Below are 23245 nucleotides of genomic sequence, written 5' to 3' on the forward strand. Positions count from 1 at the left end.
GTAAGGGATCTTCTACACAGCAGCCAAGGTCTGTTCCCTGCACCTTGCTGCTTTTTCCCGAGCTGCTTCCATCTCTCCTATATCCCTCCGTACTCCTCTGGGTTTGCCAGTCTCTTCACTCCCTTCTCCAGAGAGTAACTTTAGGCAACTTCTCCCCGCAACCTTCAAACACTCCTCCCTGTTCCCAAGGAGTGACTACAGCCTTTCCTAGCCATCCGCTCTACTTCCAGTTTCCTCTGTCTTGTAAAAGCCCCACCTGTCCCTTCCAGGTGAGCTTCTCTCTAATTAGTTGCCTCCAGCATAAAGCTCCCTGGTTTGCAGTCTAATTAGCTGATTGGGCCCACCTGGCCTAATTCAGCTCCTGTAGGGCCAGTGTGGGGAGCACACCCCTTGCACTCCTCCCATGCCTGAGCAGACTTTAGGAAAGTTATATGTAAATTACTTTGGCTGCAAGATCATTGTTCCTCTGGTCAGGAAGCCCATTTGTCATGAACAGTTATGCACCTACAGGACTTCTGCAAGAATACTGTGTACTGGCAGTGAATGTATGGGTCTCTTTGAACTGCCTTCTTGACCACTGGGTCTGCCAGATATTTCCTCTACCTTAAAGAGCATTTCCTACCCACTTTTTTTTTCAGTTCCTAGATATGATTGCCTATTGTCTTTAAGGCTTTCACAGCTGGCTTCATCCACTCTAATCACTTAGGGTTGTGCAGGAGAAATTATAATACCTTATGAGAGCAGATTTCTTTTCCTTTTTAGTTTTTATCTTTGTGATCTAAATTGAAACTTGAACTTTGTTCTCTAGTGGTTAAATGTGCTGTACTTTCACTCCCTGTGCTGTCTAGCATCCTCTGAGTTTACAGCTTAGTGCACAGCTACCACATTGGTGGGCACTTTAATAAAACCTTGGATAACATGAATGGGAAACCTTTTACACTGTTGCATCCGATGAAGTGAGCTGTAGCTCACGAAAGCTCATGCTCAAATAAATTGGTTAGTCTCTAAGGTGCCACAAGTCCTCCTTTCCTTCTACACTTTAAATGATGACATACTTGTATTATGAAAGTATTGGTTGTGACTTCATCATAGAGGCTATGTTTATCTTAAAGCAGGGATTTCATGTCTATTTACAAATAAAATGGCAAATCCTCCCCCATCTTATAGTATTTACTGTGACCTCCTACATCTGTTGCTGCTCTTTAAAAGTTCCACGGCCACATGCTAGCTCCATGCATCATCCGTGGGTAACTAGACAAAATGAACACACTCTTCCCTTCTGGTGCATGGGGCCATCTCTCTGCTCCTTCACTCCCCACAGTCCCCACCCTTTCACATCCTTTGTCACCATCTCATGCTCTCTTTGCATGTGGCTGCTTCCCCACACTTCCCTTAGCTCCTGTTGGTGCTCAAGTCCCCTGTCATCCCCCCTCTGTGCTCTCCCCACATACCTGCTCATATTACACCTATGAAGTCCTCCTCTTATCTGCCCAGTCTTCCTGTGAGTGTTGATAGAAGAGGAAAAAATAGAATACATATATCCTGATAACTATGCCAGTCACATATCAGTTTTGTGTCCTAGAAGTTTACTTGGCAAATTTGCCTATATATTTAAAAAAGAAAACCAAGCTACTATGTCAATTGAAAATTAAGAGTCAGATATGTTCCTGACTACTTTGTGTTGCTGTGGTGGTACAAAACAGCATCAAATCCATCTTAACTGGCTTGTATGCATCAGATACACATCTCATTTTACATAAGCCATCAGATAGTAAGTTTGAGATGTTACAAGATTAATGCTGCTTATAATTTCCTAGTCTGCAGGTGGTAATAATGGGAGAAAGACACTAGCTGAAGAATGCTTCTGCTTGGGTGGAATGAGTTGGGAGGAAGGGGCCAACAAAAATAGTGCTTCAATGACCACACCTATTGTGGGGCAGAATAGACGGACAATCTGGTGGTTTCTGATGAATGCTGCCAGAAGCAAGGCTTCATAATTTGACGTCAAATAGGTGAGAACTTATGGTATAAGAAGCGGCCTGAGTACTGGAAAATTAGGGCTTTTTCTGGGACTAAAGTGGGGAGAGGGTTGAAAATCATAACGTATTAAACACGAGTGAGAACAGAGAACAAATTCATATTTTGTCTCACAGATCCTCATTGTACACATTGTTATAACTTATGAAATAAGCCAAAGAATTTGATGATGGACTAATCTTCTGTTTCGTCTCTCTTGGGCAGATTGATGTAAGGATAAAGTTTGAACATAATGGGGAAAGACGGTAAGTTTTTACCTTCAGTGTTCTCGTATATAGTGTGTCTGATAAAGTACGCTAGTCAGACTAAATGGATGTGGACTTCACAGGAATTCCACATGGTGCATGCCGTTATGACTCTGATCTTACATGGGTTTCTGTCTAAAATGGCTTACTCTGACCTAAAGAGAATGCTTTACCCAGGGTGGGGCAAAGGGTGGTTCCTGCTGGGATTCTTGAGTTCTCCCTTTCTCTCCTCAGTGCTCCCCCAACCCCCTGTTTTTTTTCCACTTTCACCTCCTTGAGGTCCTCTTTTTGCAGCCACAGTCCTAGTACCTTCTGGTTCTGTCAGTAGCGTTTATCTTGCTCAGAGGGGCTCCTTTGGAAGAAGGTATGGATATCCTCTCTGCCCCTCGACACACACTTCTAACTCGGGAAGCTTAAATTAGATATCACTAGATTGATTAATGGTTGCCTGGGCAAACCAGAGTCAGGATACAGTGTTGCAAGTGTCCCATGTTTTGGAAGAGCAGCTGTAATACGGTTGCAGTGCCTCTATTTCGGCATCATTGGCTGGGAAAAGGGACCCATGGATGCACAATATTGGCAAATCCTACAGTAGATGACATGGGTGAAAACCAAGTTCCAGTTGCCCCAGTGGAACTTGTCTGTGTATATTCTAGATTCACCCTCTCCTAGTTTGTTTTGGTCATAATTGGAAAACATGTTTAGAGGTTAATTCAATCTGTGAACCTGTATTAAAAACTTGTTAATAAAATCTTAAGGCGAATGCCTCACTGGGGTGCTGCTGGGCATCCCTGTGTTTGGGACTGACAAGCCGGGTTGTACAGTGGCTCAGCTTGAAAAATGGAGAGGAACTCTCCTCTCCTAGGCTCTGATTCAGTAAGGTACTTAAGTACATGCACAGTCCCACTGAAGCCAATAGGATTACTTATGCCCTTAGTTACACATGTTTTGAAGTACCTTACTGAATTGGGCCCGTGTGATGTGTTGTGATTTATATAACCACTGTTAAAGAAAATGGAGATTGCATGCATCTCCCCTGTCTGTAACCCCCAACACTCTTATTTTGATGAAGTGGCTTGCCTTTGGAAATAATAAAGAAGCAAAGGAATGCCACATAAGTGACTTTCTTCAGTCATGGTCTTGCAACCTTTATTCGTGTAAGTAGGTTGGTTTCATTAACTTCAGTGGGACCTTTGAGTAAGTAAGGATGACTTAAGTAAAGGTTGCAGGACTGAGTTCTTTGTATGTAGCAGTATTTTGGAGGAGAACTCTCAAACCTCCTTAATCAGGATTCTGATTAAGAAAGTTAGGTTTCATGGGGATGTCATTACTCACATATTTGGACCCTTTTGCTTTCTCTAGAAAAATCATTCTTACGATGTCAAGTTAAAAGTTATTGCATTATAGTAAAAACTAAAAACTTAATTTGATGTATCCTTTAAATATATATTTGAACCTCTTTTTAACAATTGGCTAGCTGTTTAGAGTAGTTTCAGGTTTCATACCTGCCTGGAGTTTCCCTGCCGAATTTTATGGCTGTGCAGTTGTTCTATTTTTAATTTTTTTTTCTCTTCCCTGTTGCTGCATGAATACTCTTACAAAAAGAAACTGACTATTCAGGGCAAACAGTGAAATTGTCTATACACAAAGTACTGTCCATTGCACAAAAGAAACTTAAAATAGAGATTTTTTTCTCTATTCTTTTAGTTCTAGTCAATTTACATATTATAGTAACAAGAAAAAAATAAGTCATTCTAGCCTGAAGTGACTTCCAGTTGGCAGTCTCTAGTTTTTCATTTGTTTGTGTTACTACTTGTTTGACTTAGCTCAGGATAGTGAAACCAGCTTGGTCAGTTTCATTTTTTCCAGTGCTTCACTTTCTGATGTCCATTATCACTGCACAGCAATTTGTGAGTGGTAGACACCACAGGGGAAATACTCTTTACTGACAAGTTTTCATTAACTTTTATTCTAATGCTGGATTTTGCAAGACTTACAAAACCCCAGAATTAATACTTTAAGGCATTTCCATGTGTACAGTATAACTTCCAGCAATTAAAACTTAGTGAAGTCCTGTAGTTCCTACTTTCTTGGGACACAAGAATGTTTTGTTGGGATAAATTACCTTGTACACAGACAACTTAAGCATTTTAAAATGTGTCTGATTCCATAGAGAGAGAGAGAGGAGTGTTATTGCAGTTAAAGAACATTGTGCTAACATTTTTAAGCTGTTGGTAAATCTTGAAATTGTTTCAGTTTTCTTGTCCTAGGAGTACAGGAGAGACAATACTGTTGCCCCTTTTCAATCCAAGCAGCTAGTCAAAGTTCAGGGCCCTGGGGATGTTCCTGCTGGAAGTAGAAACTGATAGTTTAGTTTCAGAGTAGTAGCCGTGTTAGCCTGTATCCGCAAAAAGAAAAGGAGGACTTGTGGCACCTTAGAGACTCACAAATTTATTTGAGCATAAGCTTTTGTGAGCTCACAAAAGCTTATGCTCAAATAAATTTGTGAGTCTCTAAGGTGCCACAAGTCCTCCTTTTCTTTTTGCTGATAGTCTAGTGTTTTCTTTGGAGCAATCTTGTTTATTTACAAGAAGTGTGCAAAGTCCTGTGTCTCTGAACACAGGAGGAATCAAATAGTAAGAAACAGCTTCTTTTGTTCACAGGACCAAGAGCACTCTTTTAGCGTGCACCCGTGACCCAAAAACCTCTTCTCAGGTTTCATCCAGGGTCAGCCACCATGCTCCTTCCGGCTGTCTGTCTTCCTATCTGACCTCAGTTTCTGTGTTCCTCCCAAACCCCTACCCAAAACAGTACACAGCCAAAAGCCTTTGGGTGTTGTCTTACATTTGGCTTAAGCTTACAATTATGTTAATTGAAGGGTAAATTAAACCTACCAATCTCAGTGGGGGTTTAATATAACTCAGAATAAGATTTCACCCAATTGATAACACTACATCTAATTCCTTGACAATGCACACAGTGGAGAAGATGGCAGAGAAGAGTCAACAATTTCATAAACTTTTTTTTTAAGCCATTGGATCATACGACTCTCAAAATTCACTGTGTGCCTGAATTCCTGCAGACAACACACTAATCTTTTTGGTACACCAAGAGAAAATCCAAAAGTAGTCATAGTCATGATCTACTGCATTCCTAATAGAGAGCTGACATGAGTTGATTTCAGGTGTCACACAGGAATGCTGTGGAGTACAACAGAGCCACTGTCCGACATGCCACAATATTTTGCGATATACATTGTTGTGACAAGGTAACTTCGGAAGTGGAACCTCATCAACAGTGCTATTGTCTTTCACATCTCCTTCCCAAGCGCTTGTATTTAAGGTGGCACAGAGCTCAGGGAAGCAGAAAGTGTTTTTTTAAGTAACTTTGAAATGAAAAGCTTGATTGTGTGTTAGTCTAATTATGCAGTTACGCTTGCCCTAATTCCCCATTCCCAAAGTGGCATGCAGTTACAGACAGAAGGCTTGCGCTGAAAATGTAAGTGTGTGTGTTTCATTTCAGAGAAGCTGCCAGATCTAACCACAAATATTTAAGGTGGTCAGGCAGGAATGGACTCCTGAAACCCTGAACTCCATGATTTTGTGTTAGTTTAAAAACTGTGCACTCCTCTAATAGAGCTGTTTTCGGGTGCCACAAATCTTGTGTGTTTTTCGTGCCGTGTGTGTAGAATAGAAGCCTTTATAAGGGGCTTCACTGCAGCTGGGAGCCAAGTTACATTTGCCCAGTGCCAAAGTACTATAATTTCATGGATTGGTTTCTTGGTAATATGCAGAAAATGTTATTGTGGGCTGCCTTTTTTAACAAGGGCTATTTCTAAATAGCTAAACGTTGTAGGTCTAGTAGCAAGGGGCTGAGGAAGCAGACTGAAGTTAGGAATTATTAAAACAAAACCTCTATATACTTAAAGGGTATCTAGTGGTGGTGAAATCTGCTGGATTGATAGTGTTGGAGACCAGTATCACAGGGCGAGTAAGCACAAGCAGTGAAAACTGGAGCTTCCCAAGCAACATGTCTCTACCCTCATCTGAAGGGTATTGCCTCTAGGGATAGGACAGGAGCTCAGTGGCCTATTCAGTACTTTCCCTTGAAGGCTGACAGCAGGGTTGCCAATTAGTGCTAATAGTTGTGGTGGCTGTGATGTGGACTTCCATCCTCTAGGAGCTACACTAACTTGCTTCATGTAACAGCAGGAAGCTGAGCAGCCATCAGATTTGTATTAGACTAACTCTCAGAATGTGCTGGGTGCTGTCCAGACACATACAAGAGTCCCTGCACCTAAGAGCAAATCATCTAAACAAAGGGTGGGGGGAAGGGGTACAACATGTAAGTTAAGGGCATGGGTTTAGTTCTGTGTTTATGGAGGAGGACCCTAGTGGGTTTCGGGTAGTGGTTCTCAATCTGTGGCCCATCAGCCCATCAAGAGGGTTGATCAGCTGACCTCCTCAGGGCCATACAGATGGTATTGGATGTGACCCACTATGGTAAGTAGGTTGAGAATCAGTGGTTTGGGGAAACAGAGTGTGGAGAGTGATGGGTGGAAGGAAAGGGAATAGAAAAGTTGGAGAGGAATCTGGTGGGAGGGGTAGCAAGGCCCAGAAGCAGATGTAGTTGGAGAGACAGGGGCAAACATACAGCCTGGCCCATGTGGAATGGAGAGGGCAGGCTGCTGGGGACCCAGCATCCCTGGTGGATCCTCTGTGGACTGGTTGGGTAGAGAGAAGGGCCGGTAAATTGTACTCTTGCCAGTTGAACTCTCCACTTCCTTCCCCACCGCAGGTATGTCTTTATGCCTTCTTGTGCTGAATGACTCCTAAGTTATGTCTGGGAAACGCATTTGCCTCATGTGTCCTGACATTGCATTAAAATGGGTTGATGTTCTGTTGACACATGAATGTCCTGAGAATGCCAGTGAAGGGGTTAAATGTTTTAAGGGAGTTGAGAGAGCCATTCTTTAGGCCTTCACTTGACATGCACAGTTGCTTAGTGTTGATGTAAATAGAGCTAGAGTCCTGATGTAGCACAGAGCTTCACAACATTGATCCTTCCACTGGATAGAGGAAAAATAGTCCCTTAATGTAGTGTTGTTGGGATATATGACTTGCTGAGTACTTGACAACTTTCAACAGCAAGAACATTCCAACAAAAGAAACACTTTTATAGAATCAGCACTGAGGTTACCTGTTACCTTGCTGCCTGAAACCTTTCTAGTTCCTATTCAAAGCAAATGAAACAATAATACTCAACAAGGAAAGCTGTATTGCAGTCCTTGGAAGCACGACTATGCCACAGGGTCATGCACAGTCCCCCACAAGTAGCCACACCATTGACTGGTTTGGATTGCTTCTGGCTGTTTACGTAGTTTTGGGTTTTAAAATTCCTTTTCAAATGAGACTGAGGGCGAAATGGCTGAATGTTGTAACTAGGATCTTGGTATGGCAAGAGGGTTGTATTCAGGGAAAACTAAGCAGATTAATATATATTCTTGTCATTTGTGTAGGTTACTGACAGGCTAAAGCTAGTTTGGTACTGGACTCCTAATATCCCTGTTGACAGAGCTGTCCAGAGGCACGTTACCTATAGGTACACAAAGAAAGTGTTGGTGGTGCTCCTTTTAAATGTTTATTATTTATATTGGCTCTTGGGAGATTTGAGAGGATGTTTTCAGTACGTGGAGTATGAGTCTGTCATATATTTTACAGTATTTTATTTGGAACATAGGAGTATAAAACTTCCCATGCCAGTTCAGAGGTAACTGAACAAAACCCCACCATGTACCTGGCCAGTTGTGTAATATTTGACACAGTGAAATGAGGGGTGTCCTTCCTGTCCAGTGTGGTTGGCCACCTTTAAACTTTGAAGTATCAGGCTTGTTTAGCACAAAACTGAAAATGTTTTGTTCTTTCTATACAGCTCCTAGCATAATGGCTTCCTGGCTCATGATGAGGGCTCCTAGGCACTACAACAATACAAATAATAATGGTCAACGTTGTCCAGCCTCAGTTAAATCCAGCTATATTCATTGACAGAAACTTGGAATATTGCAAGTGTTTGAGTAGCGGCAGCAAAGACTGCACAGCAGTTGCTGGTGCTGCAATTCAAGATCTTGGGACTTGGATGCTCTGGATGGCCAAAGCAGGGTGAAAAGCAATTTCTGTGAATCTGGGTTTTTCACTTGAATCAAGTGTGCTTGTGTCCTTCTCTGTTAGAGGCAAGAAAACACTTCCAGGGAACAAGCTTACTTGTGGGAATGTTTGTGGAAATGGCTAATTATAAGCAAATATTGGAAAATATCAGGAAGTAGGTCTGAAATTCATAAACTTGAGTATTTGCACCAGACACTGAGTCATTTCACTTTTAGCATCAATCTTGGCCTTCAGCAGGACTTGAACTTGTGACCTTCAGAACCAAATGTGAGTCTCTACTTGAGCTAAGGAGATAACTCATTTAGCTGGCAGCTATAGTAGACTCATCTTCTTACGTGGAGCAGCCTGTAGAGGGAGATATTCCACCAGTATAAGTTACATATTTATCTAATCAGGGAACAGAAACATACTGTGTCCTGTCAAACAGCTCTAACTTATAATATGTACTCCGAATGAACCGCTTGCAAGCAAGCTATGAGCCAAGAATCCCTTGCAAAAACAATTAAATGAATTTCAACTAATAAATTTGAGAAAATCACTCCCTGTTAAGGATAATTTGTGACAGAAAAGTGCAACATTTGAATGAATTAATGCGTTGATGTTTTTGAATTGTTCACTTGGTTCTGACCACATCAGTTAGCCAGTGAATCGTTTTAGTTTGGACAATCAGTGACTGTCTTTTTTGCCCTCCAGAATTATTCCATTTGTCCGACCTGTGCGATATGAAGATGTACAGCAGAAAGTGAAAACAGCCTTTGGCCAACCACTGGATCTCCACTACATGAACAATGAGGTACAGACACTTTCCAGGCAGTGTGAAAAGTACACAGGGGCTTCTCTAGAGACTGCGTTTGAATTTAACTTCCCAAATTTCATTTGAAATTAACAGTTACTGCACGAGTTAGCTCTTGAGGAAAAATGGCACTATAAGCAAAAATCACACTGATTTCTAACTGTTTGCTTTGGAAAAATTGACATCTTACTTTCTCCTGTACATGTTTTTTGGAGGGGATGTGGGTTTCAGGGGAAATAGAGGGAATTTGGAGTCATGTGACCATTGTGCTGTCCATTCCAAATGCTGGTGCTGTTGAAATTCCTCGTTGTCTCCCACCTCTTGGAATATGTCACTGCCCTCCCCCTTTTTCCTTTCCCATACTACACCCTAAAGGATGGGATTTTTTTTATAATTTAGATCTGTTCCTTACCAACACAATGCCACAAAAATTAACAGGAATAAGTGGATCCTCAGTGCTGGCGTATGAACTGACATTCTTGAAGTCAAATAGTTCTCCAGCACCTTCGTTGGGGCAAAGTTGCTGTTCTTTATAAATATGAAAGTGCAACAGTCTGTAAATATTCAGGGCATGGTGATTGCTTATTAGCACCAATGTGTTTTGGTGCAGTTCAAGACACCCAGTGAAGACAGTCTCTGTCCCCAAAGAGTTTACAGTCTGATGGACACAGTAGACAAGATGCACTAGAGAGGAAAGAATAAGGGTGTTTTTCGTTAGCTTGATTCATTTCTTGCATGTCTCCTCTGAGCCATTCACTTTCCCTTTTATCATACATACACTTTAGGTGGAGTTAAATGCAGGAAGCATGGTGGCGAGTATGCCACAAAGGGGGTGCTGTGGGGAAAAGACAGTAGTAAGAGAAGGAGACAAATGGGGCATTAGAGAGCAACCTGATAAAAGTTGGTATCAGATGTAGGCTGGGATGGAGCGGTGTAAGGCCTTGGAGGCAAGGACAAGAAGTTTGAGCAGTGAGGATCCAGGGAGGTGGATCTTATCAGGTGAAGATAATTTATTGGCCGGATTTTGGGATGTATGGAAGGGGGTTGATGAGGGCACTGGGGATGCCAGAGAGGAGGTGGTTGCAGTTACTATTTTGCTCTTTATGTATAAAGGAAATGCATGTGGGGTACATTCCAGAACTTCCCCAGTTGTCTGCCTGTCATTTCTCCTCCTAGTGAGGTACTCCTGAGCTAAACTGCAGAGAGCCTCTGGATTTAAACTCCTAGCTTTGTAGCAAGGTGCATATTCTCATTTTTATTATCTCCCACAGGAGCTCAATTCTATCTAATGTGGCTAAAAACAGTGGTGTTCCTCCTCCCTGCATTAGTCTATTACCTGAGGTCCACTTTCCACCTGCCCCCTTATTTCTGGATTCACAAGTATCCCTTGTGACACTGCTGCTGCATTGTGGAGTGAGGGACCTTGCTCAGACCTTGGTTTGTTTGTTTTTTGATCCCCAGAGCAAATTCAAGTAGAAATCTCAGCCTTTTTGCAGCTCACTCCCATGGGGAATCTTCTGTGAGGTCAGCCAGTATTGGGAAAGGGGTGGGAGGAATGTCCCATTGCAAAAAGATGGCATCGTGAACAGTTTTCATGAAAGTCCAAAGAGAGACTCTAAATGCTTCGTTATCCTATCTCGTACGCTAAATCTTCCAGTGTTTGTTTAAACATCTGACTGGACAATGTGCAGTGTTAAGTTTAATGGCTCTGTTAATTAAGTTTCTTCCTTGTTCTACATTTTGCAGTTATCTATTCCCTTAAAAAATCAAGATGACCTGGATAAAGCAGTAGATATCTTGGACCGAAGCTCAAATGTGAAAAGCCTTAGAATATTACTGCTGTCCCAGGAGAGAAACCATGTAAGTAACCAATTTTGTGACACTGCAACTAAGTGAAATGCTTGAGATTTTTCACCTTGAGATCCTTATGTCCCCTAGTTAAAGAGCCTTGCACTGCAGTGGTACTCCAGTAAGAGAAGCAATATAAAGTAGTAAGACTGCTATGCTCCACATTCAAATAACCTCTTTGCTTGGACTTTACTAGTAAGTATTGGCTTAATTTTTTTCCTGGTTCAGCAGACTTTTAAGAGTTAAAATTAGTATAAATAGAGCATCAGGAGCATCCCCTGGTAAACTAGGCCAGGTGATCTTAGTGGATTTGGCTCATAGAAAGTTGATTTTTGGTTTTGATTAGATAGCACGTACTATGTGAATTTTATAACTTAATATTTGTTTGGCTGGGTTTTTGACAGTATTTTAATTAGAGTAGGCAGTGTCCCTATAAGAACAAGGTGGGACACTTGCTAGTAGAGTGTTTGGAGGAAACTGAGTGCAACATGTGGGACATTTTGCCTGCGTGCCCAGAGAGCAGAAGGCCCTGCCCTGTAAACTCCTTAAAGGTCAAAACTTGATTTTACCTCACCATTCCAGAAAGCAAGCCTTATTTTTGAAGGTATAATATTGCACTTCTTGGGGGACTGGATGCCTCATGATATTGCCTAATGAGCTACAAAGCCTTTCAGCTTGTAGGTCGCTAGTTTGAATCCAGCCTAATTCAGCCAAAAGCTGCTCCCATGTGATGGATGTTTACTTCTGCCTGTATGAGATGAGCTGGAAGGGTCTCAGTTCCAGCTCCCACATCAGAAACTTGCTGTGCTTTGCACTGAGAGACCATGAAAACTGTGCTACCCTTGTTCCACCAGGAGAGTTTCCCCCCCAGAACTTTCCATGTTAAGGCTAAGTCATACTGGCAGGATGGAGGCTTGTGCTGCTTGCTGCTATAGAGAAACAGAGGACACACACTGAGTCAACAGCCCTAGTGAATTATTTCCATCAGCATTCGATCCACACAACTTTTTTAAAGCTAAAGTTTATGGTTAAATGCAAATAGCTAATAACGTGCGGAGAATGGTACATGGAGCTGCACAAAAAGTTACTCTAAATGTAGCTGCGATCAAATCCTGAAAGTTCATTTCTATTAAATTCTGTAGGACTTCTCCATAAGGATGAGTGCTCAGCACACCTGTAATTCTTGGAGAGGTCAGATTTAAGGACTTAAAGGTACTTCAGCATCTCTCAAACATCATCATCCATGTTAGATAAAAGTACAATGACCTTCAGATATGGTTTAACACCACCACTGTGCGATCAGGAAATATTCTGTAAAAGAGAGCCTTAAATTTTTGGTATTGGAGAAGAAACAATCATGTTTTTACTGCCCTCTGTTAACTTGAATGTTTTCAGGCTACTACTCGGTGTAAGAGATTATCCAAACTTTACACAAGCCACCACTGACCACCTGCAGTAAAGAATGAATTCTCCTCCCCTCACCAACCATTAGTCAGTGCTGTGATGATGTCCTCTGTTAGTTGTTTTTTCCTCTTCTGCTGGAAGCAGAAGCAAATTGTTGCATAGCAAGGGCTTCAAGTGCCACTACTTCCCCTCTCCTCTGACTTCCTCTTCATCTCCAAGCTGCTTGACAAGAGAGCCCTGCATGTGATAAAGCAAAAGCCCATGAGCCTGAAGGAGGCTTCTTGGCTGCATGATCTCATCCGAGTGAGGCAGCGGGAAGCATTTTTTCCTGAAGTACAGGATGCAGATTTTGTTTTGGTTGGGCTCTTTTTTCTTTTTTGGGGATGGAAAGGTAATGCAGTGATTTTGGCACAAATATGTGTGCAAAACTAATCTAGTTTTACTGCACTGCCTGACTTTACTGGTGAGAGACTGAGTTTACAAGAGTACTTACGTTAATTTTGATATTGTGCCTCTTGCCAGGGCATCTATGTACCTTATCCTTTTAAAAAGAAACTCTGCCTTTGATCCTTTCTAACAGTACAGATGCTGATGGTAGGCACTGCTATAGCCAATCAACTGAGCTTGTAGAGAAGATTGAGTAGTAGGGCTAGATCTTCATTGGATTTTGGTGTAACACCATTGACTTCAGTGGAGTTACATCAATATAGAATAGCTGAGGATCTGGTCCATAGAAAAAAAATCTCAAATAAAAAAATTGAGAGAGAGAACTTGAGACACTGTAATAGTTACCCCCACTCCAACCCCTGCCTCAAAAGTGTTGCCTTGGTGGAAAAAAATGAACGTAACTAGTCTTCCATTGTACCCTGCTGTTCAGCAAGCTCTGGCTTTGGGGTGCCACCAGGGGGTCCAGCCAGACAGGCGAGGGCTCTCAACAGAGACAGTCATGCAGTTAGTAAGGCTGGCCTAACCAATCTCAGCTGCTGCCGCAGCTGTCGGTGAGAAGGCAATGTCTGAGAGAATTTGATGTGTATGTTGCCAGCGATTAGTGATTTGCGGTGTCTGGTCAGCTGCAGGGAGGGGCAGGGTGAAGAGGAGAGCTGTTGGGGGGTTTAAATAAAAGATATCTACCCAATTTGTTGTAAACATCTGTCTTAGGGAAGACTAGGTCCTTATCTACTGGGTTAGATAAACAATATCCCAAACCCTTCATTAAAATAGAGCGTCCCTTTGTCACTGAAAGAATTAATGTTGGTAATTTATCTCTAGTTGCTTAGGCACCTTTATGAAGCAGTCAGAGGACAGTGGATTACACAATCCGCGTTAGTTTAACGGTAGCCACAACTAGCATCTGCTTACTGGCTTAGCTTCCCTTCCATAGAAAACACCTTCACCAGATCTGAGAGAACTGGCATTGTGTCTGTATGTAACTACAGTCAGGTGTGTTGATGACATTCTTAGTAGGGCTATCTGCTTCTGTTGAAGATTCATCCATGCCCTTCACTCTTGCTGCCCCTTCTGCCCACAGAGACAGTGCTCTCCATGTTCCTTTAATAGCTGGGTAGATACATGGTGGGGTTGGCCTAACTCTGCTCCCATTGATATAGTGTGTTTTACCATTATTTCACTGGGAGCAGAGTTAGGCTAACACTGAATGCTTTTGGAAATCCTATTCATGGTGTCTAGCAGGGCTCTATATCACCTCAGTTCTCCTGCATATGTCCTTCAGACCCTGTGAGGCTGTGTTCAGCTGTACCACCTTAGGATCTGAAAAAAACTGATTTGGGGGTAAGCTTAGTTCCCTCTTTCTTTTTGTTCACCTGAAAATCAAGCCATGACTTTTTAAATATTTTGCATGCTGTGTATAGTAATATAAGGTGCAGTGGCTGGGTAGTTAAGGCACTTGACTACAATTCTGAAGGTTGTGAGTTCCAGTCTCTCACTGACGTCCCATTCACCCAGATGCAAAATGGGTGTGTGATCTGTTGGGTTAAGGTGGTCAGATGTGATATTGGCCTCATCACCCCCTGTGTACTATTGGCTGTGAAACGGACGGGCCTTAACCCTATCAGCCCAATAAGCCATTGGCTCAGGGGCTTTGATTTTGTATAGTAATATCGTCCGATTTTATATACCAGTTACACACTGCAACATTCATAGTCTTCTAATGTAAAATGAAGCACTCAAAAGGTTGCCTGTGAAAACGTAATTCAGCTCCCTTGTGCATATGCAGTACGAAACAGTCTTTAATTACATGGTCACATACTAGTTTTTTACACAGAATCCCCGCCTCAGTCAAAGGATAGAAGGTTGTTCGTAGGACCCCTTCCTCATTTGTTGCAGAATCTGGAAGGTTTATATGAGGCAGGGGATTGCAAGAAGAGAAAGAATGGTCTTAGGTTTAAGAAAGCTGAACGTTACCTTGGAGAACTGGATTCAATCCCTGCATCTCCAGAAGAATTCCTGTATGATGCTAAACAAGGCATTTTAACCCAACTTCTCCTAGGTGGTCACTTCCATTGTGTTCTCATTTTGTAGATGCCCAACTTCAGACCCTGGGATCTAATCACCAGAAGTACTGATTACACTCAGCTGCAACCGAAGGCAATGGACATGTAAATTACTACGTAATGCTAAATACTCTGAAAAATCAGATCCTAGGTGTGTCAAAATGAGCACCCAAAATTAGTGAACAGTTTTGACCTTAATTTTTCTGTGCCTCAGTTTCCCATTTATTAAACATGAATAATCCTCCAACTTCACATTGGTGATGTGAAAATAAGATAATATTTATGAAGCACTCAGATACTAGTGTGATAAGCACCATAGAAAAGACCACAAGGAAATTAAAATTCTGCCCTCAGCAGCATTTGAATAGTGTGCTATAATAAGGCTTGGAGTGACACCACTGAACAATGAGGATAAAATAAAATATTGAATTACTCCATCTATTCCTTGACTCACTTAGAGATCGTATGGAAATATGATCATGTAATTAAAGACTGTCAGAGTTCATATGTGCAGGGGGGCTGGATTAAGGTTGCCCAGGCAATCTTAATTTTGTGATTTCCTAATTTGTGTGTTTGACTATATAATTTTAGTGTAGATTGTGTAATTTCCTAGCTTGTTAAAAAACAGAAGAAATAAATTCCATCGTGTGGAATCACATTGACACTCAAATGGCTTGTCAGCGTGATTGGGACCTTTAAATCCATAACTCAGTCTCTGACACTTGAGTTGATGGAGTAACTGATAACAGTAGTAGGTTGTCATCCTCTGTAGCTCCTGGAGGAGGACAAAACCTAGTTTAAGGGATCTCCAGGTCATCCAGTCTCACCTGTATATCACACCCCACTAAAGGTCGCCCAACCACTCCCACACCAAGCTCATCAACCAGAACTAGATCAATGTATTACAGCCCTCAGACATTTTGCCAGTGGGTTTCAGACTTTTGCTGACACCAAAGGAATGGTGAGCCTTGGGTTCCATTCCAGATTGTGAAGAGGAGTGTTTTCTAGTGGTCAGAACCTTCTCCGCCTGTTTCATCCTGTAATTGGGAAGCTTGCCTTGCTGCTACCTGTATTGTTCCTGCTCTCTGCATGAAAAGGACTTCAGTCTTCAGGGCTGTCATTCATGCACCTTCTTGTTAGCAGTAAAATTCATATTTCTGAAAATGTGTCCGGGCTGCTCAATTTCTGCTTTCTCTTCTCTCCAGACTAGTTCTTCACCACATTCGGGGCTGCCAAAACAAGTCAGGATCAAAACTTCCCAATCTATGGGGGATGTGAACACAGCCTACCAGCCGCCAGAGCCCAGAAGTAGGCTCCTGTCTGTCAGTGAGTATTTCTCACCACTTCCCAACCATCTTCATATTCTTAGCCATGTGTATCTATTGGGCATTAGTGTTCATGCTGTCAGAGGAGACAGTTGTGAGAAATCTATTGACGGATTGTAGGAATATTCCTAGGACAATTTCAGAGTAACAGCCGTGTTAGTCTGTATTCGCAAAAAGAAAAGGAGGACTTGTGGTACCTTAGAGACTAACCAATTTATTTGAGCATAAGCTTTCGTGAGCTACAGCTCCGATGAAGTGAGCTGTAGCTCACGAAAGCTTATGCTTAAATAAATTGGTTAGTCTCTAAGGTGCCACAAGTACTCCTTTTCTTTTTCCTAGGACAATATAATTCCTTATCAAAAGCCCTTTATACGTTTGTGATATAATAGTAAGGAATATTGATGTAATCTGTTGAACAGCTAAAGGGTTACTAAGTGGGATGTCCCAGAAATTCATTGAGGTTAGAGGTTTGGAAAGGCCATATTTAGTCCATTAAGCTTTTTTTATTTAGACTGGCATTTTAGTCCACAAAACTACAATGAAATAAATCTTGGGTTCTGGCATCTATCAGCCACCCTGATTAAAGCTTTACTAGGAACATAGGAGTTGCCATAGCAGATCAGACTAGAGACCCACATATTCTGATATCTCTGATAGTGGCTAGTATCAGATGATCAAACAAAGGGTGAATACGGTAGGTAGCTGGGGCCTGCCCCATTCAGAATAAGAAAATCAGAGTAAATAAATGTACCTTCCTTCCATTTCTTGAGCTATTCACAGCTGCTATTCTAATTAATTCATGTTCCAGTTGAAAGATCCTTTCAGGGCTGCTGACTGTAGCAGACATGCACTTTTCAGTAATGAGTTCCAAAGCAGCTGCATTTCGTTCAGCAGTAGGGCAGCCACAACAGAGCACTGAAGGTCGCTTCCATAATGAAAACCTAATTCTTGTGAGCTGCTGAGTATCAACTCCCCTTCATTTCATTTGAAGTTCTGGGTGTTCAGTACTTCCCAGGAAGCTTTTGTGTGTATAGCGAAGGACCTGGCACACCATTCATTAAGGCAAGTTGTAGTACCCTATTTAATATGTTGACCTAGAGCTACCATGAATGTATACATTTATCTTTTGACCCCTGCTTGCAATGGCTTTGACTAGTTTGAGCTGCTTATCTGTAATATTCCCTTGCATAACTGTAAAGTATTTTTGAGATCTGTAGGTGAGAAGTGCTAAGAGCTGTTACTATTTTTAAAGGCTGTAAACTTTTAATGTGAAAAAGGAGAAAACAGACTCTGAGACACCCCTTGAAAGCTCTTTGGGCAGAAATGCCATCCGCAAATGTGATTTATAAATAAGCTTCTTTTGTGTGTTAAATCTTGATGTGTAATTACAGAATCATAAAAATGTAGGGCAAGAAGCAACCTTGAGGTCATTTGAGTCCGTCCCACATTACTGAGGCAGGACCAAGTATACCTTTCAGGGGTTTTCGCAACAAATTTCTTGGTGGCCTCGAAGTGCGGCCTCTTGCTGCCAGTCTGACAATTTTTCTGAAAAACTTAATTAGCTTTAGGAAAAACAAATAAATATGCACATATACCTGTCCAAGTCATTGTAATTTGTTTATGTAGGGTTTGTTTGTTTTTTCAGACTCAGTAACAATGTACAGTTGTCTCTATTTACTGGACCTAAACAGAATAGAAATACAAATAAGGTGTTTTGCATGTTCTTGTCTTTTTTGTTGTTGTTCCTTTTGGTTTTTTGGTTTGTTTGTTCGTTTTTTAATAGAATTGCTAGCTAGTAAGTCTACCTCTGAAAAGTGATATTTGTATGTTTGTTAATATCACTTTGCACTGCCTGGGAGCTAGCTAACAAGTCTGCTGCTGTGAAAAGTGATATTAACAGACATACAAATATCACTTTTCACAGCAGATTTACTCAGCCCCTGGCAAGCTGGGGGACAGATTAGGTGACAGGCAGGCACCTCATTTGTAGCCCAAAAATAAATACTGATAAGCCTCCATTCCTGTCACTGATATGGTTGTACTCTAGCCTATAGATCAATCTAGATCTCTGGAAGGTGGCTGCTCTTTCTCCCCCCCCCCCCTTTAATTTGGGATGAAGAATGTAACCCAATTTCCTGGAGGATTTCAAGCTCTGCTTTTATGCCAGATGTAGATGGGAGACTAATACAGAGCAGTGTTCTGTTGTGATGGTTTAGATGTGCAGAATACACCTGTGTAGATACCCATCATATAAAGCGGGCAGTCTGCCTAAAGCCTGCTCTGCAATTGAGGTTTCTGGAGTAAAGATAAGTTTTATAAAAACAAAAAACAAAACTGAAAATGGTAAGTGCTGTCTAGCAGCACTTGTTTTTTTTTCACTGACTTCCTTTGATATACATTGATTTAGAACTGACTTCCTTTTCCTGCCCAGTGATGGTGACCTTTCCACAATAGTGGCTGGCCTGGAGCCAGCGGGACTTGGGCTCCCTTCATCAAGCCATGGCATTGTATCAGAAAAAAGTGAAAGTATGCTCTCTTGACTCCGCCTAGCAATACAGCATGCTCTCCTGTTTATCTTGGTTCTAATTGGTTACCAGTGTCATGTGACCCCTGTAGACTTGCTTGGAAAATCAGGCAGTAATTTTTTTAAAAGCAGATGTAAATTTTTGCACATGCTCGGGTGCCCGACGCATTCCAAGTTATCCCACAGCATGTAGGTAGATCTGATTTCAGTTCATTATCACAAGTATAATAAACTGGGGGAAGAGCTGTATGAAATATTGTCATTAGGAAGGCGCTTACCAGTTTTCATGTGCCTATTGTAGCAGCTGGGCATATTGCATAGGTTAAAGACAGCATCATATAAGTGCACAACTCTGGGAGTCTTATCTTCCCAGTTCTGCTGCTGACTCACTCTGTCACCTTGGGCAAGTCGCCTTGGTCCTAATATTTTTTTCTAAAGGTCCTGATCACTCGCACCTTGAGTCAGGAGGAGCTGTAAGTGCTTAGCCTAGCCCTTCTGGTAATCAGGATCTTACCCTAGCTTTGCCTGTTTTCCCCCTCTGTGAAGTGTGTCAGTATCCTTATCCCCTCCTTTTATGAAGCACTCTGAGATGCACAGAAAGAAGAATGCTAGGGGTTAGGCTACCCTCAATAAATAGCGTACACTCTAGTGAAGCAGATGCTTGACCAGAAACCTCTTGCAGTAAGTACCACAGTGCCCTAAGTTCAAGTAAAATGTGATGTGCTCTTAATTTTTCCATAGAAATTGTTCTCCTGTCCTCTAGTCATTGACTCATTCAGGCTGGTTGAGACTAAACCATTAATCTTTGCAGTGCAGTCTTCAAGCTGTTTATGCAGTACAAATCTCACATGGCAAGGAGGAGATAGCTGGGTGTGCTTACTAATGAAACCCAGTACTGCTGCAGGTCTCCCATAATGTATATTTAATGAAACACTAAATGTTGGAATGGCTAGCGCACGTGATGCTAGTTAGGTGTCAGTGATGCTGCTGCTCAAACTAAATGGTGCTGTGTTTTGCATGTAGCAATTAATAATGGCAGTCCTGACAGGAGCATTTTGTGTAGGCAGAAGCTGATCAGGCAGCAAGGGGATAATGTCTCCATTATGTGGTCAGGGTAGCAAGGAGGCCCTCTGCCTTTGAATGCTGCACTCTCCTGCCAGCACTGAGATATGGGAGACAGCACCTGGAATGTCATGAGGTCGGTTTCAAAAAGGAGAAGAGGGCAGGTTAGATAGCTGTGATCTGTTGGGGCTCACGGGCTTCACAGGTGACTCTTGCATGGTATTTTAAACAGCAGTCCTTTTGTCTAATTATTCACTTGCCAGCAATGCAGCCATTGTATTGAGTAGCACCTATGAGCTCAGTCTCTGCACATACCTGTTACGATAGCTCCAGAATTGCTCTCACCATCATGAATGTTTGAGAGCTCCAGAAATCAGGCTGTTCCTGACTTTCTTTTTTGTCTTTATGTACATGCACACAATCTCTTCCTTAAGCATCTGGATAATAAACCTCCCTCTGTATCTGTGGTCCAGGTTCTCAGAACACAGGCCGAAGTTCACCTCCCCCTGGGTATGTTCCAGAGAGGCAACAGCGAATTGCTCGCCAGGGGTCTTACACCAGCATAAACAGTGAAGGCGAGTTCATCCCAGAGACCAGTGAACAGTGTGTGAGTATAAACGTGTGAGGGGTGGGGAATAAATCCAGTAAACACCAGCACTGCTGGCAGTCTTTCCTGTGCCTGCCTTCATCCTAGAATATTCACCAGCAAACAGCTGCTGCTTGCTCGTTCAGTTACACAACATTTATAGGTGCATAGTTTATGTACCACTCCAGTGCAGCCCTTGAAACCCTCTGCTGTACTGCCAGGAGCAATCCCCAGGCATAACCTGTGCAGGCTCACCACCTATCAATGAGCTGCTCTGTGTACCCTTGACACAGATGCCCAGGGTCACCACCCCCTGGCTCTGGGATCTTTCCCTGTCTGAGCAGAGGCTGCAGCGACTCAAACACACCAGGAACCAGGCCACAGTGCATCTTGTGAGTGGAGAGGTCAGTTAGGGAACGGAATCGCTGCTGCTGCTGGAGTCAAATGGGGCCCACAGATGAGAGCTGGGGCGTGACACTCATTGGCAAGGCTGGGGCGGTGGGACAGCTCTCTACGTTGTGAGGCCAACTGTGCTCCAGTATGATGTATATTTCCTTCCTTAAATATACAAACACAGACTGTATGACTCCAACCATATCATGCATGTCAGAGCTCTCCATTATCTAAAATAACATGGTGGCTCCGAACTGCTGCAACCATAATCCCATCTTTCACCCCCCCAGAGGACTTGCTGGGATGTACTTTCTAAATAGTTCCCCTCCCTTTCTGGACTAATCCCAGTCACTCACTCTGGATGAGCAATGGTGACTGCTGCGTCCTTCTATGCAGCATCTTATGTGGTAACATCAACTCAGCTTACTACTGCAGTTTTATTACCTTGTTTTACAGATGTTGGACCCTCTAAGCAGTGCTGAAAATTCCATATCAGGAAGTTGTCAGTCCTTGGACAGATCAGCAGACAGGTACAGACAGACTGATAAGAGCTCTTATGTGATCATATTGTGATGAGGTTATGTAAAGGTTAGCTTATTTTGCACTTTAAATCATTTTACTTAGAGACCAATAGAATCATAGTCCTACATAATTTCCCAATATACTTCCTAGAGAGAATTAATTGCATTTTAAGATTATGGTTTTGCCAGAAGATAAAATAAACGAATCAAATGGGTCTTAAATAGCTTGTTAGTTTAAAATACAGCCTTTCAGTGTATGCAGATTGTGTGGGGTTAGACTGTCAGAGAACCTCTGGCTACAGGGCACTGGAATTTGACAAGAAACTACTTTTAAAAAAAAAACAACACAAATTGTGATGTTACGGGGTATATCATTACACTAGATCCATGTGTTTTATAAAATGATGTAGCATTTATTCCAAAGGGAAATGAGGGATTTCTCTCCCTCCTCCTGCATGTTGTTAAACTCCCCCCTGCTGGCAATAGGGGGACTTGGCTGCTCCCTGGGGGGGGGTTGTCCAGGATCTAGGAAGGCTAAGTAAGACCTCTTATTAGGGAATCTGAAAGGTGGGTCAGTCTCACTCCATCTAAACCTATTTAGGAGAAATGGATGTGAGAAGCCTCGTTTTGTGGCGAAAACTAGATTTGTGTAACCACCCACCTTAACCTCTTGGAAACCTTTGTCAAAGTCTCCTGCCACTGCTGCCAAGGAAGGGGCTATTCTTCAGCATGGTCAAAGAATTCCATGTGTTGGGGAGGAACAGGAGAGAGAGACTCAAAAGATGCTGTGTTAGTCTGTATCCGCAAAAAGAAAAGGAGTACTTGTGGTACCTTAGAGACTAACCAATAATGCTCAGATAAATTTGTTAGTCTCTAAGGTGCCACAAGTACTCCTTTTCTTTTTTCAAAAGATGCTGCTAACCATGTTCATACTTTGGCAAGGTGGTTGCTTTTGGTCATGTATAGAGAAGTGTATGTTGACCTGAATAGTAGGGGAACTGTGTCAAACCCGTAACAGACTTTCTATCTCAGAGAGCAAACAGTCTAGGCACACAAGCTGGACCACCAGGGGTGATGGCAGGGGAGATTAAACCGAGCTAACTTGGGTTTAGCCGGGTTTTAACTTTTCACTTCCATAGCACAAAAGCAGGAAATAAATCACTGCAGCAGCAATCGTATTGCTGTGTAGCATCTTGTCTTTCTGTTGCTTCTGGGCCAGAGGTTTGAAAACTGCACTTACCCATGTGGAGCTGAATTAACTTCCTTTGAATTCATTGCAGTGTCCACTGCTGTAAATATCTGTCTAAAATGGCTTGTGCTCTTTTTTTAAATAGCCCTTCTTTTCGGAAATCTCGGATGTCCAGAGCGCAAAGCTTCCCCGACAACAGACAGGAATTCTCAGGTATATCAGCACCCAGTATAAAAAGCATCTGTTATAGATATTAATACAGGTTCTGACTTTAGTGTAGCTAATTTATTATGTGCAGATATTAGTCTCACTCCTTATATTTTCTGTTTTTTTGGTGATTATCCCCCCTTGTTTGCTGGGTACATTTGAGAACTTTTCAATCTAGCTATGAATTTACTACCTTTTCCTATGAAGCCTGCTGATAGTGGAATGTGCTGCCATTAGAACTTGTGTACATTACATAAGGAGTCTTCCTCTGCTTCTTCTTACCTGGTACCAGATCGTGAGAATCAAATCTATGACAAAGCAGGGAAAGGGGGGACGTACCCTCGGCGCTACCATGTCTCCATGCAACACAAAGATTACAGTGACGGTGAGTATGTTGCAGCCCTTCGCCTCTTGGATTGAAATTGGAGGGGAAGGAG

At 42.2% G+C, this 23245-nt stretch overlaps 1 protein-coding gene across 2 annotated transcripts in view; it reads left to right on the top strand.

The window, feature by feature from the left end:
• MAP3K3 (mitogen-activated protein kinase kinase kinase 3) overlaps positions 1–23245 on the top strand; it is a 53097-nt gene that overhangs the window by 12290 nt on the left and 17562 nt on the right. The window contains exons 4-11 of one of the 2 annotated variants that reach the window (XM_073326161.2): positions 2242–2282; positions 9140–9239; positions 10986–11099; positions 16207–16327; positions 20386–20519; positions 21348–21421; positions 22747–22814; positions 23101–23193. In XM_073326161.2, coding sequence (XP_073182262.1) covers positions 2242–2282; positions 9140–9239; positions 10986–11099; positions 16207–16327; positions 20386–20519; positions 21348–21421; positions 22747–22814; positions 23101–23193 — 745 coding nt within the window. Of the gene's footprint in view, positions 1–2241; positions 2283–4822; positions 7884–9139; positions 9240–10985; positions 11100–16206; positions 16328–20385; positions 20520–21347; positions 21422–22746; positions 22815–23100; positions 23194–23245 lie in introns of those variants that run through there. The other variant, XM_073326162.2, reaches the window with a different exon arrangement.

Source organism: Lepidochelys kempii, chromosome 27 (assembly GCF_965140285.1).
Source record: "Lepidochelys kempii isolate rLepKem1 chromosome 27, rLepKem1.hap1, whole genome shotgun sequence".
Classification (NCBI taxonomy): Eukaryota; Metazoa; Chordata; order Testudines; family Cheloniidae; genus Lepidochelys; species Lepidochelys kempii.